We start from the raw sequence: 13,359 nt of genomic DNA on the forward strand, positions 1-13,359 counted from the left end.
ACCCCCGCCCCCACATGCAGTGCATCAGGTATGGGCTCGGTATTCATGCTGTCTTATGTGCTCCTCACTCTTTTTGAGAAATATGATGACGCAGTGAAGAGGCAGGAAAGTGAATTATTACTGTGGCAAAGGAATGGGATCAACCCCTTAGGTACCGCACACTTACAGCAGATTTTTTAACAACATACTGTTTATGGTGGGTAAAAAATGTCGAGGACTGTGTGGTGCTTTGTCAAAATATAACAGGTAAATTTGGCTTCATTTGATGGGGCACGTGTAAACTCTCTTGACTTGACTTCATTTTAATATTTATAGTGTGTGGAAAGCAGCAGGGCCTCAATGTTTTTATATTGTTTGGATTAGAGCAGTGATGTTCCTTGAAATGGACCATGGGGGGGGAGGGAGGAGAGGTGGCAACGTCTGAATGGGCGTCCGATGTTGCCGATTGTTCAATGAGTTAACAGTGTGGAAACAGGCCCTTTTTGGACAATGTCCCAACACTAGTCCCATTTGCCTGCGCTTGGTCCATATCCCACAAAACTGTCCTATCCATGTACCTGTCTACCTGTTTCTTAAACGATGGGGTAGTCCCAGCCTCAACTCAAGTGAGGGGGCTAAAGTTTAACCCAAGGCCAGGAGGGAAGAGGCTTGGGGTTGGGGGAGGGAGGGATTAAACAAGTGGGAATTCACAGGCTGGGAGCCACAGAACCCCCGCCCCCACATGCAGTGCATCAGGTATGGGCTCATGCTGGTATTCATGCTGTCTTTGTGCTCCTTACTCTTTCCATGATCGAGTGAAAGACGTAATAGGAACCTGACGGGTAACTTTTTCTACATAAAGGTGGTGGGTGTATGGAACGAACTGGTGTAGGAGGGGTTGTTGAGACAGGTACTATTGCAATGTTTAAGAAACATTTGGACAAATACATGGATAGGATAGGTTTAGAGGGATATGGGTCAAACGCAGGCAGGTGGGACTAGTGTAGATGGGACATATTGGTCGGTGTTGGCAAGTTGGCCCAAAGGGCCTGTTTCCATGCTGTATGACTCTATAGCCTTATTCACAAGGTGCAACACACCAGTGACTTGTAAGTAAATCTGGCTCACCAGTGGCTTGTAGGTAAATTGTTCAAAGAGAAGGGGGCATTGAATATGGCACTGGGAACATCAAGTCTATGTACCAGCACCACATAAAAGCTCAAAGTAACCAGTGAAATGAGCACACCATTTTATATGTGCAGGAAGGAACTGTAGATGCTGGTTTACACCAAAGATAGACACAAAATGCTGGAGTAACTCAGCGGAACAGGCAGCATCTCTTCATTGAAGGGATGGGTGACGTTTCAGGTCAAGACCCTTCTTCAGTCTGAAGGGTCTCGACCCGAAATGTCACCCATTCCTTCTCACTAGAAATGCTGCCTGTCCCTCTAAGTTACTCTTGCATTTTGTGTCTATTGACACCATTTTACATATTATACATCTGCCCATCCATCTGCATATGTTGAAAATCCTGTGTTTCCCTGCATTGGTCTCATCAATCAACTCAGAACCCACAGAATTAGAGAGCAAGTATGTTATCCTCAGTCCGGAGAAGAAAGGATTTCAGAGTATCAAGGGTTGGCGGCATTGACGAGATTGTTCTGGGTGCTGGTAACTAGTACAATTTAGACATTTCTTCTGGAAATGTGTTTAATAGCAAATTAATAAGAAATATATTAAAAGTGTAAACCCCATCATATGAGTACCTTAGTGTGAGATTACTGCAAAAGATTTAAGACTGGGAATCAGCAGGGGAGCGAACAAGGTGAGGCGAGTGGATACAAAAAAAGGGACGTTTTTAACTTTCTTTGGAAACTTCCCAGGTCAACACTGCAGGACTATGTTCAAATGGTTCTCAGATTGTTCAAAGTTGGCATTGCCATTCCCACTCAGCTCCCGCCTTGGTTCCCCACGATACGCTGCATGGAGAACAAAGTTATCACGTGCATCCGACATTGTACTTGAAGGGTGACCAGGGCAAAAAAGCACACGTTGAACTTCTCTGTTGACATGATGTCTCCTGGAAATGGTCTCCAGCACGATTTAAATCAACTTCCAATTGCATAACACTGAAAAAAGCAGTACTGCACAGTTCCAGGTCATAGAGAATTTCATTTCAGTGACAAGCATAGTTATTTCAGTCTAAAGAAGGGTCCCGATTCAAAACATCATGCATCCATGTTCGATGGACTTGCTGCCTGACCTGCTGGGTTACTCCAGCCCATTCTGGCTTCTTTTGTAAACCAGCATCTACAGTTCCTTGTTTCCCCATTATTTATGATCTGCTGACATGTAGGTTTTTGTAATTTCCTATCAACAAACAGTGGATGAGTTTTTCCAGCGTATTTTTTCTGAGCCAAAATTACTCAAGTCAGTGAGAGGACTCCAATACTCTGGAGCCTCATCTGTGGCTAGAGATGATGCAAATAATTTTATCGAGGCACACACCATCTCCTTTCTTGCATCTCTCTATAACCTAGGATAGATCCCATTATCCACCATAAGATTCTTCATGAAATTCAACTATCTCAATCTTGATCTCAAATTGCCTTAGCATATTGGTATACCCCACGCAGGTCTCATGAGCTTTCCCAATTAAGAATATTATTACAATGTGCTTATTTAGTATCTCACCCATATCCTCTAAGAATACATTTCCCCCCTTTATCCTTGAATACTTGCCAGTTACGTTTTGTTTCTACCATATGTATAAAAAGCCGTGTGTTTTAGACATATTCAGGCATCTAGGAAAATCACAGCTGATCCTTCATCTGGTTCACTTCCCTGCTGATTCCCAGTCTTAAATCTTTTGCAATAATCTCACACTAAGTTACTCACGTGATGGGGTTTACACTTTTAATATATTTCTTATTAATTTGCCATTAAACACATTTCAGGAAGTAATTACTAAATTGTGTTAGTTACCAAACCTATTCATGAAATTACTTATTCTTCAAAGCCAAACAATTTTTTGAAAATACATTGTTAATTAAATAAATTGTTGAATTATAAAATGTGGCCAGATAATACTGGTTCATGGCAAGATTTTACATTTGCCAATATGTAAATGAGTTTGAGCAGAAAATCACATCTCAAAACTAGTGCAATGTTAGCTACACTTTTGCCGGAACAGCCCATTGAGTCCAAAGTAGGCATTTAAATAACAATCAATGTATAAATAACATTTAACTCTTGAAATGTGAACAGATTGCCCATATTCAAGAGCTTTGTACTATTGTACCACATTTCTGTTTAAATAGAATAAATCCATAAGATATACATAGTAAATGAAACATTGTAAAACAACATATTAAATACAAAGTCATTAAGTTTATTCAAAGCCAGCTTGCAATTTCCCCTCTGCTCTGCCCACTTAAGATTCCAAAAGTCTGAAGAAGGGTCTCGACCTGAAAAGTCATCTATCCATGGTCTCCAGACCTGTTGAGTTAAGGGCCTGTCCCACTTACGTGTCCTTGGCATGCAAATTACGTAACTTCGTGGTCGCGTTGAGACGCACGGGCATCGTATGGCCACGCGGAGTCAGTCCCACTGAGAAGCGCGGAGGGGTATGTAGTTGTGCGCGACATCGCGCAGGGCTCCGAAACTTTTGTAGCGAACAAAATCTTCGCGCGCCAACGGCCTGTCGCGTAACTGACGGCAAAAGTGGAACAGGCCCAAGACCCTGGTGTGACGCAACGTCTCACCTCCAGCAGCAGCAGAAGCAGGCAAACGATCGCCGAACTCGGCCTGGGGCTCACGGCCGTTGCAGTCCAGATCCGCCCCCACTTCTACTCCCAGAGTGGGGCTAAGAAAATTGAAGATAGACACAAAATGCAAAAGTAACTCAGCGGGACCGGCAGCATCTCTGGAGAGAAGCAACGGGTGAAGTTTCGTGTCAAGACCCTTCTTCTGACTGAAGAAGAGTCTCGACACAAAACGTCACCCATTGCTTCCCTCCGGAGATGCTGCCGGTCCCGCTGAGTTACTCCTGCATTTTGTGTCCATTGTCAAATGACGTCACGCGCTCCAGACGGCTGTGCGGTCGACAGAAGTCATGCGTGACCTTCGTGGGACTGTCACAGCTCAATGCGACCAGGAGGTCGTGTAATTAGCATGCCAAGGACACGTAAGTGGGACAGGGGCTTTACTCTAGCACTTTAAGTCTTCTTTTGTAAGCCAGCATCTGCCGTTCCTTGTACCCTAATGTTCCAAAAAGTTGACATAAATATTCTCTTACTCTCACCTTATTCATCAATCCACCTCTACACAACCTTCCCCGGCAGCTTTGCGTGCCACAAAGTGTTTAATTGTCCCTTGGGCTGTACCTCAGGTTAAAAAAAACGCATTCAATCATGTCCAACCTACATATTTGCATAACCTGTCTTTGGATGGAGTGAATAAATTCATTCTCAAGCATAAAGGATGTTTCTGAATGAATTAATACATCAATTACAATACAACAGAAGCAGTTATGCCAGACAAACCTTACGGAGATGTCAAATTCGGTCGGGATGTAAGTTGGGCTTGCCAACTGCCATGTACAGTAGAACATGTCAGGGTAGGCATTTGATCTGCAGACCACATTGGGTTGTCCCGGAGAGTCTAGTTTGAAGAAAAAGAGTAAATTCAAATGACTGTCATTATTGGTCACATTAAAGAGCTCAAAACATTGCAACATTTAGCGTCATTCTTGTCAAATTATGATTTTGACATGCAAAATAAATTGGCTCTCCCATTTTGGTAGGAATATATAGTTTATATTAGTTTAGTTTAGAGATACAGCACGGAAACAGGCCTTCGAGTCCTAGCTGACCAGTGATCCCCATACACTAGTAGGTTATACAAATATGTACACTAGGGACAATGAATTTTTTTACCAAAGCTAATTAACCTACAAACCTGTACGTCTTAGGAGTGTGGGAGGAAATCGGAGCAACCAAAGAAAAAACATGCGGTCATGGGGAGAATGTACAAACTCCGTACAGACAGCACCCATGGTCAGGATCGAACCTAGGACTCTAGCACTGTAAGGCACCAAATCTACGCTGCGCCATTGTGCCGTCAACTTTTCGTATAGCAAAAGGAACATTCAGTTGAGAAACACAATTTTGTCATGGATTTGCTTAATACCATAGCCTCAAAACTGCCGGAATAAATCATGAACATTGAAACCAGTTAATTTTAAGATGGAATGGGGCAGGTACTTGAGGATGAAGAAATGAAAGGGTTAACATCAGAAAGAGGGAATGCAAAATCAAGTATGTCCACTTTTCCAAGATGGCACCCAAGCCAGGTGACTCTCTGCATGCTGGTCCCAGATGTAGATCTGCAATCACTCGTTACAATGGCTCTACTCTTTCACACCACTACTAAACGTTATTCCCTTTATCATGTATCGGTACTCTGTGAACGGCTCGATTGTAATCATGTAGCATTTCCGCTGACTGGTTAACATGCAACATAAATGTTTTTCACTGTACCTCGGTACATGTGACAATAAACTAAATTAAAGAGCCCACTCAGAGATGATGGGCCAAATCGCCTCCTTCTGTGCTAAACTGTCAATGATTTCAATAAAGTCAAAATGCATTTCAACGATAAGCCAAAAGAAAAGAAAACTGCTTTTAATTGTATACCAGAATGTTCTTCACGTTTGAAAGAAATATTTAAAATTTACTCCAATCACTTCGCTGAAGCCACGGCTCATTGGGTAGCAATCTTACTTTTGAGCCAGAAAGTTGTGCAGTAAAGTCTCATTCCAGAGACACGAATACAAATATCTAGACTGACATTTCTACTTATTTGCGGTGTCTCGAGTCCAATCTTTCTATTTGTTCTGCGCAGTTTGCTGTATCTTGTAGTTATTGCCAACTGTTGTGGGATGGACTGTTGCTGCAGGGCATCTGAGGAGATGATCTATTCGTTTTCCTTTCCTGACATACAGAATAGATGTTCTGTGATTTTGGTGGAAAGTTACATTGCTGACAGTTTACAGGTAACGATGGGCAATACTGTTATATCATTGTCTGGAAAATCACCCCCTGTCCACAGCATTTAAATGCAATAAACGAATGCATGAATGAATGAATGCATGAATATTTTATTGTCACATGTGACAAAGTCACAGTGAACTTCTTTGCTCGGTATGCAATAGTCACCACATAAAGGGTGCCGACAAAGTTACGAAGTATCCCGCACCAGGACCACCTTTGTTCTCCCCAAGCCAGGACCTCCATTGCTCCCCCTCTCTCACGGCAGTAGGAGCAGTGTGTTAGACACACATTCTGAAATTCAGTTCCATTGATTTCCAAGTCCTGGTGAATATTTAAGTGTCAAGTAACATAAGTGCTTCTGCTGTCTCATAATTCCACCTACCCAGATTTGATCTAGATCTTGGGTGCCGTCTTTGTTGACATGCTCAAAGGACCTATTTTCATGCTGAATGACTCCATGACTCTATAACTATTTATTTTAATAAACAAAACAATTCAAGGAAGATCCCTGCTAAAGTGGGAAGCACATGGCCTGATATCTATTAAAACATTTTATCAAAAAGATAAACTTCTAAAAATATACATTTAAATTATTTTCATTTTAACTTTGGACAATAGATTTTAAGATTGCTTAGCTGAAACATAAAATTATTTTTTTTTTTGTTAGCTCTGGTATCTCAGTAACCACGTTAAAATAACGCAACAGATTTTAGAAACATAGAAACATAGAAAATAGGTGCAGGAGGAGGCCATTCGGCCCTTCGAGCCAGCACCGCCATTCGTGATCATGGCTGATCGTCCCCTATCAATAACCGTACCTGCCTTCACCCCATATCCCTTGATTCCAATAGCCCCTAGAGCTCTATCTAACTATCTCTTAAATCCATCCAGTGACTTGGCCTCCGCTGCCCTCTGTAGCAGGGAATTCCACAAATTCACAACTCTCTGGGTGAAAAAGTTTTTTCTCATCTCAGTCTTATATGGCTTCCCCTTTATTCTAAGACTGTGGCCCCTGGTTCTGGACTCGCACAACATTGGGAACATTTTTCCTGCATCTAGCTTGTCCAGTCATTTTATAATTTTATATGTTTCTATAAGATCCCCCCTTATCCTTCTAAACTCCAGTGAATACAAGCCTAGTCTTTTCAATCTTTCCTCATATGACAGTCCCGCCATCCCAGGGATCAATCGCATGAACCTACGCTGCACTGCCTCAATCACAAGGATGTCCTTCCTCAAATTAGGAGACCAAAACTGCACACAATACTCCAGAAGTGGTCTCACCAGAGCCCTGTACAACTGCAGAAGAACCTATACTGAAATCCTCTTGTTATGAAGGCCACCATTCATTAGCTTTCTTCACTGCCTACTGCACCTGCACGGCAACTTTCAGTGACTGGTGTACAAGGATGCCCAGAATTTGCTGCACCTCCCCCTTACCTAACCTAACCCCATTGAGATAATAATCTGCCCCCTTATTTTTGCCGCCAAAGTGGATAACCTCATATTTATCTATATTATACTGCATCTGCCACGCATCTGCACACTCACTCAACCTGTCCAGGTCATCCTGCAACCTCCTAACATCCTCTTCACAGTTCACACTGCCACCCAGCTTTGTGTCATCTGCAAACTTGCTAGTGTTGCTCCTAATTTCCTCTTCCAAATCATTAATACATATGATAAACAGTTGCGGCCCCAACACCGAGCCTTGCGGCACTCCACTCACCACTGCCTGCCATTCTGTAAAGGAATTGTTCACTCCTACTCTTTGCTTCCTGTCTGCCAACCAATTTTCTATCCATGTCAACACCCTACCCTCAATACCATGTGCTCTAATTGTAGTCACCAGTCTCCCGTGCTGGATCTTATCAAAGGCTTTCTAAAAGTCTAGATACACTACATCCGCTGGCACCCCTTCATCCATTTTACCTGTCACAAGTAAATATGAAGCTTAAAATAGTTGACAACCTAAGAAGTTCCACAATATTGATGGTCCAGAGGAAGACTGAAATACAGCATGTTGGCAACAAATTTGTATCTACCTGTGACCCCATTTTCAGGGACATATTCCTAGATCTCTCTGCTCTACAACTCTCCCCTGGCATTCACTGTGGAGGTCCTGGTTTGTCTTCCTAAAATGCAACACCTGACACTTATCTATATTAAACTACATTAGCCATTCCTCAGCCAACCTGCCCAACTGATCAATATTCTGCTGCAAGTTTTGTTGAGCTTTGATTACATAGGCAAGTGAAGTACATAGAAGTCAGATGTGTATTGGCTTCTGATGGAGGTAACGTTGTGTGGCTGGGTCCTTTCTATTAAAGTGGTACATGCACAGAGAACCTTTAAAGAACATCACTAACTTTGCGATAGATAGAGGAAGTGAAGGGAGGAAGGAATTGATTGCAATCAGCAATCAATTTTCTGCCAACATTCTATCTAGTTGCTTGTAAAAATGCTGTGTTGGGAACTAGAATATTTAACTCCATGAAAAGAATAACATAACCTTCTCTACCGTCTATACTAATACCAAGGAGCTTATAACTACTGATTAAACAAATTGAAGTATAACTTTCTGCTGGTCTTCATTTTGCAATGACAGCAACTACTTTTGCTTTGCATTTCATAGAAACGCATTTAGATCCTAAAAAGGAGTAAACATAAATGTTGAAAATTATTTTTCCAGGGTTTACGAGTCCACATCCAAGAACATCATAGTGCATGACCCGACATTCCATTGGGTACAAAGCATTTCACTTAGTCCACAGGAGGTTAATACTCCAACAGAACTGCTGAATACCACCAATGACAATGAATGCATAAGTGCATAAATTAAGGAACCCGACTGTGTAATTAAAAACGAACTCAGAAACTATTCATTTCCCTGCTGGATTTACGAACTCAGCAATCCGTATCCCTCAATTGTGCATTTTACCATGAATTTACTTAGCAATGTTTTGCACTACAATAATTGTAATTATTCACACTGCTATCCATATCATTTTAATTCCTATCTTTAGGTACCTTCTAAATTCACAATACCCACAAACTCAGTTAACATTCAATTAGCTGTCATTTATTAGTGCAGCAAGATGGGGGTGGGGGGAGATACATTCTTATCAAGTTATATTACTAGAAAAAATATAAATGTTAGTTAAGGTTTCAAGTTGGAAGTTCAGTTCTGATAGTTCATGAACTGAATAATTTAAGTAAAATTGCTTGAAAAACGTATGTTTTTTGTAGCAAAAAGATCTCCTTAAATACTAGAAATCCCAAAAAGACAATACAAAGATTCTTGCACCAATGAAAAAATCTTTATTTACAACAGTTACAGCCACTTGTGCTTGGGTGGTCCACAGAGAGTGTTGGATTATACTCTGAAATGTTAGTTTTTTTCGAGTTTATCTGTCTCTCATGAATCAGTAAAGAAATTACAGTTATCTATCTATCTATCTATCTATCTATCTATCTATCTATCTATCTATCTATCTATCTATCTATCTATCTATCTATCCAACTAAAACTCTGATCTTGTTAGGTTCCGGTTTGGCAGCCATTCTATTTGTGCAAAAACGGTACGCAATAGCGCTACGATTTTTCGCCAGCTCACTCACCGCTCTCCTGTGCTGCAATTGCACTAAGTTTTGTTCCGATCAGTGGAAGCTGGTAAGAGTTATCGAGGTTTAAAAATCTTTAAAAACGCGAGTGCGCAGATCGATTGCCTCTCCTGCCATTCACTACCGCTTAGATTGGTCCCTTCTACTGCCACTCACGGGACGATCCGCTCCTTCCTGTGCCATTGCGTCTTTACTGCAGTTGCGGGAGGCTCTGGATGGCTGGCGGAGGTCTCCAATAGGACACAATTTTTGGAAGGAGGGACCAGAAACGGCGGCCCAGTCCAGAGTAGGAGATTGGCACCAAAGTCGCCAAACAGAAAGCGGACGACCAGCGAAGCGACCAGCGAAGCAACCATCGGCCAGCGAAGCGATCAGCGGCAGCTGTAAGTCCCCATCGCACCGCCAACCCCTTCTGCTCTGGTCCCCCTCGCTGGCTCCTGCCCCCCCCCCCCCCCCCCCCCCCCCCCCGTAATACTGCACTTTCCCTCATGGCCCTTCCCCATCTTTTCTCTGAGCTCTCCCCCCTCTGCTCCCACACCCCTCCCCCCCTCCCACACACCCCCCACCCCAACACCCTTCCCCCCCACACTGTTACCCCCAATCCCCGCTCCCACATACACACATCCTCAATGTTCATTACATTCATGCCACTTTCCTGCACAGTAGATGTTTTGAATTTAACATGAGAAAATTACATTTGGATATATGATTTGTGGACCTAGATGTGAAGATGGAATTGTTTTATTTTAGCTGATGGATATGAAGAGGCTGATTGAGCTTTAATAATTGTGCAAAAACATCCAGCCAGAGCCATTCTGCCACACTCACAATCCTCACAGTTTTGCAAGCTATCCAGCTCCCTTTTAAATGCTACGATCGAATCTCTCCCCACAGTAGATCTAGCAACACGGTCCAGACTATAATCACTTGGGAGATTCAGGCACAGTTTCTTCCCAGCTGTTATCATGCAACTGTATCATCCTACCACAACCAGAGAGCAGTGCTGAACTGCTATCTACCTCTTTGGTGACCCTCAGACTATCCTTGAATGGACTTTGCTGGCTTTACCTTGCACTAAACGTTATTCACTTATCATGTATTTATACACTACAAATGGCTTGATTGTAATCATGTATTATCTTTCTGTTGATTGGATAGCACGCAATAAAAGCCTTTCACTGTACCTCGGTACATGTGACAATAAACAAAACTAACTACCTGTAACTCAGTCTGAAGAAGAGTCTCGACTCAAAACGTCACCCATTCCTTCTCTCCAGAGATGCTGCCTGCACCCAGTGAGTTAATTTAGCATTTTTTGTCTACCTGGGAAAATAACTCATCGTGCTGGTAGAGTACAATAGATATAAACACTAGTTAAAAAAAAAAAAATTACAACAGTTCTCTGGCCTTCTCTTCTATAATAAAGAACTTAATAGTTCTAGTAAAGTATTAGACACCACCCTCCTGATAATTTCTAGCACAGCAGTAGGCAATATAATCCTGTTAAATTATTGATATAAAATAGATCTTTACAACTGTTTTGTTGTATGATGGAGAGTTCAATGTTTATTTATCCCTTTTAATGCATACGTCCCCATATTTCCCACGTGGTCAATTTTGATTCTTCTGGATGATATGTATTAAACTTCAAAGATAGGCACAAAATTGCTGGAGTAACTCAGTGAGTCAGGCAGCATCTCTGGAGAAAAAGAACAGGCGATGTTTCAGGCCAAGACCTTTCTTCAGACAATGAGAGTCAGAGAAGAGGAAAACTAGAGGTATGAAAATGTTAAGTACAAATCAGAGCCGGTACCAATAACCAAGGAAAGGTGGAGCCCACAGTGGTCCATTGTGGAAGAGACAATAGACAATAGGTGCAGGAGTAGGCCATTTGGCCCTTCGTGCTACCACTATTCAATGTGATCATGGCTGATCATCCCCAATCAGTACCCCGTTCCTGCCTTCTCCCCATATCCCCTATCTTTAAGAGTCTTAACCAGCTCTCTCTTGAAAGTATCCAGAGAACCACCCTCCATCGCCCTCTGAGGCAGAGAATTCCACTGACTCACAACTCTGTGTGAAAAAGAGGTGATAATAAAGTGATATATGGATTCAAACAATGAAACTAGCAGGGCGACAAGGGTGGAAGAGGGGCGGAGAGAGAGGGAATGCAAGGGTTACTTGAAATTGGGGAAATTTGTAATCAAATCGATGGGTTACAAGCTGCCCAAGCGAAATATGAGGTGCTGCCTCCAATTTACGTGTGGCCTCACACTGACATTGGAGGAAGCCCAGAACAGAAAGATCAGTATGGGAATGGGAAGTGAAAAAAACAGAAGATCGTGTAGTCCAAGGCAGATTGAGTGTAGGTGTTCAGCGTTTCACCAACAGCTTCAACGTTGTTGGTTTTATCTATGCTTCATGCCTCTAAATCTGCATTTGTCTCATCATCTTTTGTTGCGTGTTTAGAAGCTAGAGTAGGCCGTTGAGTCTTTCCTGTCTGATCTGCCATTTAATACGGTCTTGACTGATCTTTACTTCTGCACAATGGCACTGAGAGGCAGACGTTCTACTGCTGCACCACAGTGTTGCCCTAAAGTTTTGATATACTTAAGGACTGCCAATCACCACCCCCCCGGACACTTATTATTTTTTTATTCAAATCGTTTGCTATGTCGCTCTTCAAGGGAGATGCTAAATGCATTTCGTTGTCTCTGTACTGTACACTGACAATGACAATTAAAATTGAATCTGAATCTGAATCTGAATCTGATATCTAAAACATCCATTTCTCTGTCTTCACACATCTGACCACACCAAAGCTTGCAGGCCTTTTCTTTTCAGAAACACGTTTAATTGGCTATTGAATCCACATATATTTTCTGCTTTGATTTTCTTCCATGGAATTTTATAGTAGTGTCCATATTCTGTACAGGATTTGACTTACTACAAAATCATTATCCGGATGAATCAAGTGAACGGATCCATGTTTAGGCATTTGAATAGTTTGATATTATCAAATCTAACTGTCACCCTATTTTTAGAGATTTTAATTTCAAGAAAGCGTTGTATCTCTTTTGTTTCAAATTACGCTGTAATGTCCAAGATCCTTCTTCAATCACAATGGATCACAGGGATTTTCCCTGATTTAATCTTTAGAGCGTTATGCTTCAGGGCACTGAATCATTCTTTGCACATTTGGAAAGAACCACTGATGCCATCATGATTTCAATTTAATTCATTCTGCCAAGTCTGGTCTATACTTGTTAAGGTAATAGGTTTACATAACAGACAAGCTGACTGGGGCCACTCATCTATTTATTGATGTTGACATTGGCTAATGTGTTATCTATCCGAGTTTGTTTTCAAAAACTAATTTGACAAAAAAAAACTGAAGTGACCAGTTAAACTGATTTAGTGTGAAAAACATTTGCTTTTGCCAGAGATGGCATTCTCCCCAATCCTTATCTCAATATTCCATCATGCTCTATGGTGAATAAATAGCTTTCAATCATTTTACATAATAATGCATAAGTAAAAATACTATCAGAATTAACCTTCCTATGATTTTCTCTTCTTAATCCACATCATCATGATGTACAGAGGGATCTAAGGGTCCAAGTTCATACTCCCTGAAAGTAGCAACTCAAGTCGATAGAGTGGTAAAGGAGGAGGTATATGGTCTGTTTGCTCTCTTCGGCCAG

The 13,359-nt window shown here is 41.7% G+C and overlaps 1 protein-coding gene across 6 annotated transcripts in view; it reads right to left on the reverse strand.

Moving 5' to 3' along the window:
• LOC129695282 (ciliary neurotrophic factor receptor subunit alpha-like) overlaps positions 1–13,359 on the reverse strand; it is a 309,100-nt gene that overhangs the window by 80,560 nt on the left and 215,181 nt on the right. For all 6 annotated transcript variants that reach the window (XM_055632089.1, XM_055632108.1, XM_055632098.1 and 3 more), the window contains one exon: positions 4,524–4,641. In XM_055632089.1, coding sequence (XP_055488064.1) covers positions 4,524–4,641 — 118 coding nt within the window. The remainder of the gene's footprint in view (positions 1–4,523; positions 4,642–13,359) is intronic.

The sequence above is a fragment of the Leucoraja erinacea genome, chromosome 1 (assembly GCF_028641065.1).
Source record: "Leucoraja erinacea ecotype New England chromosome 1, Leri_hhj_1, whole genome shotgun sequence".
NCBI classification, from domain to species: Eukaryota; Metazoa; Chordata; class Chondrichthyes; order Rajiformes; family Rajidae; genus Leucoraja; species Leucoraja erinaceus.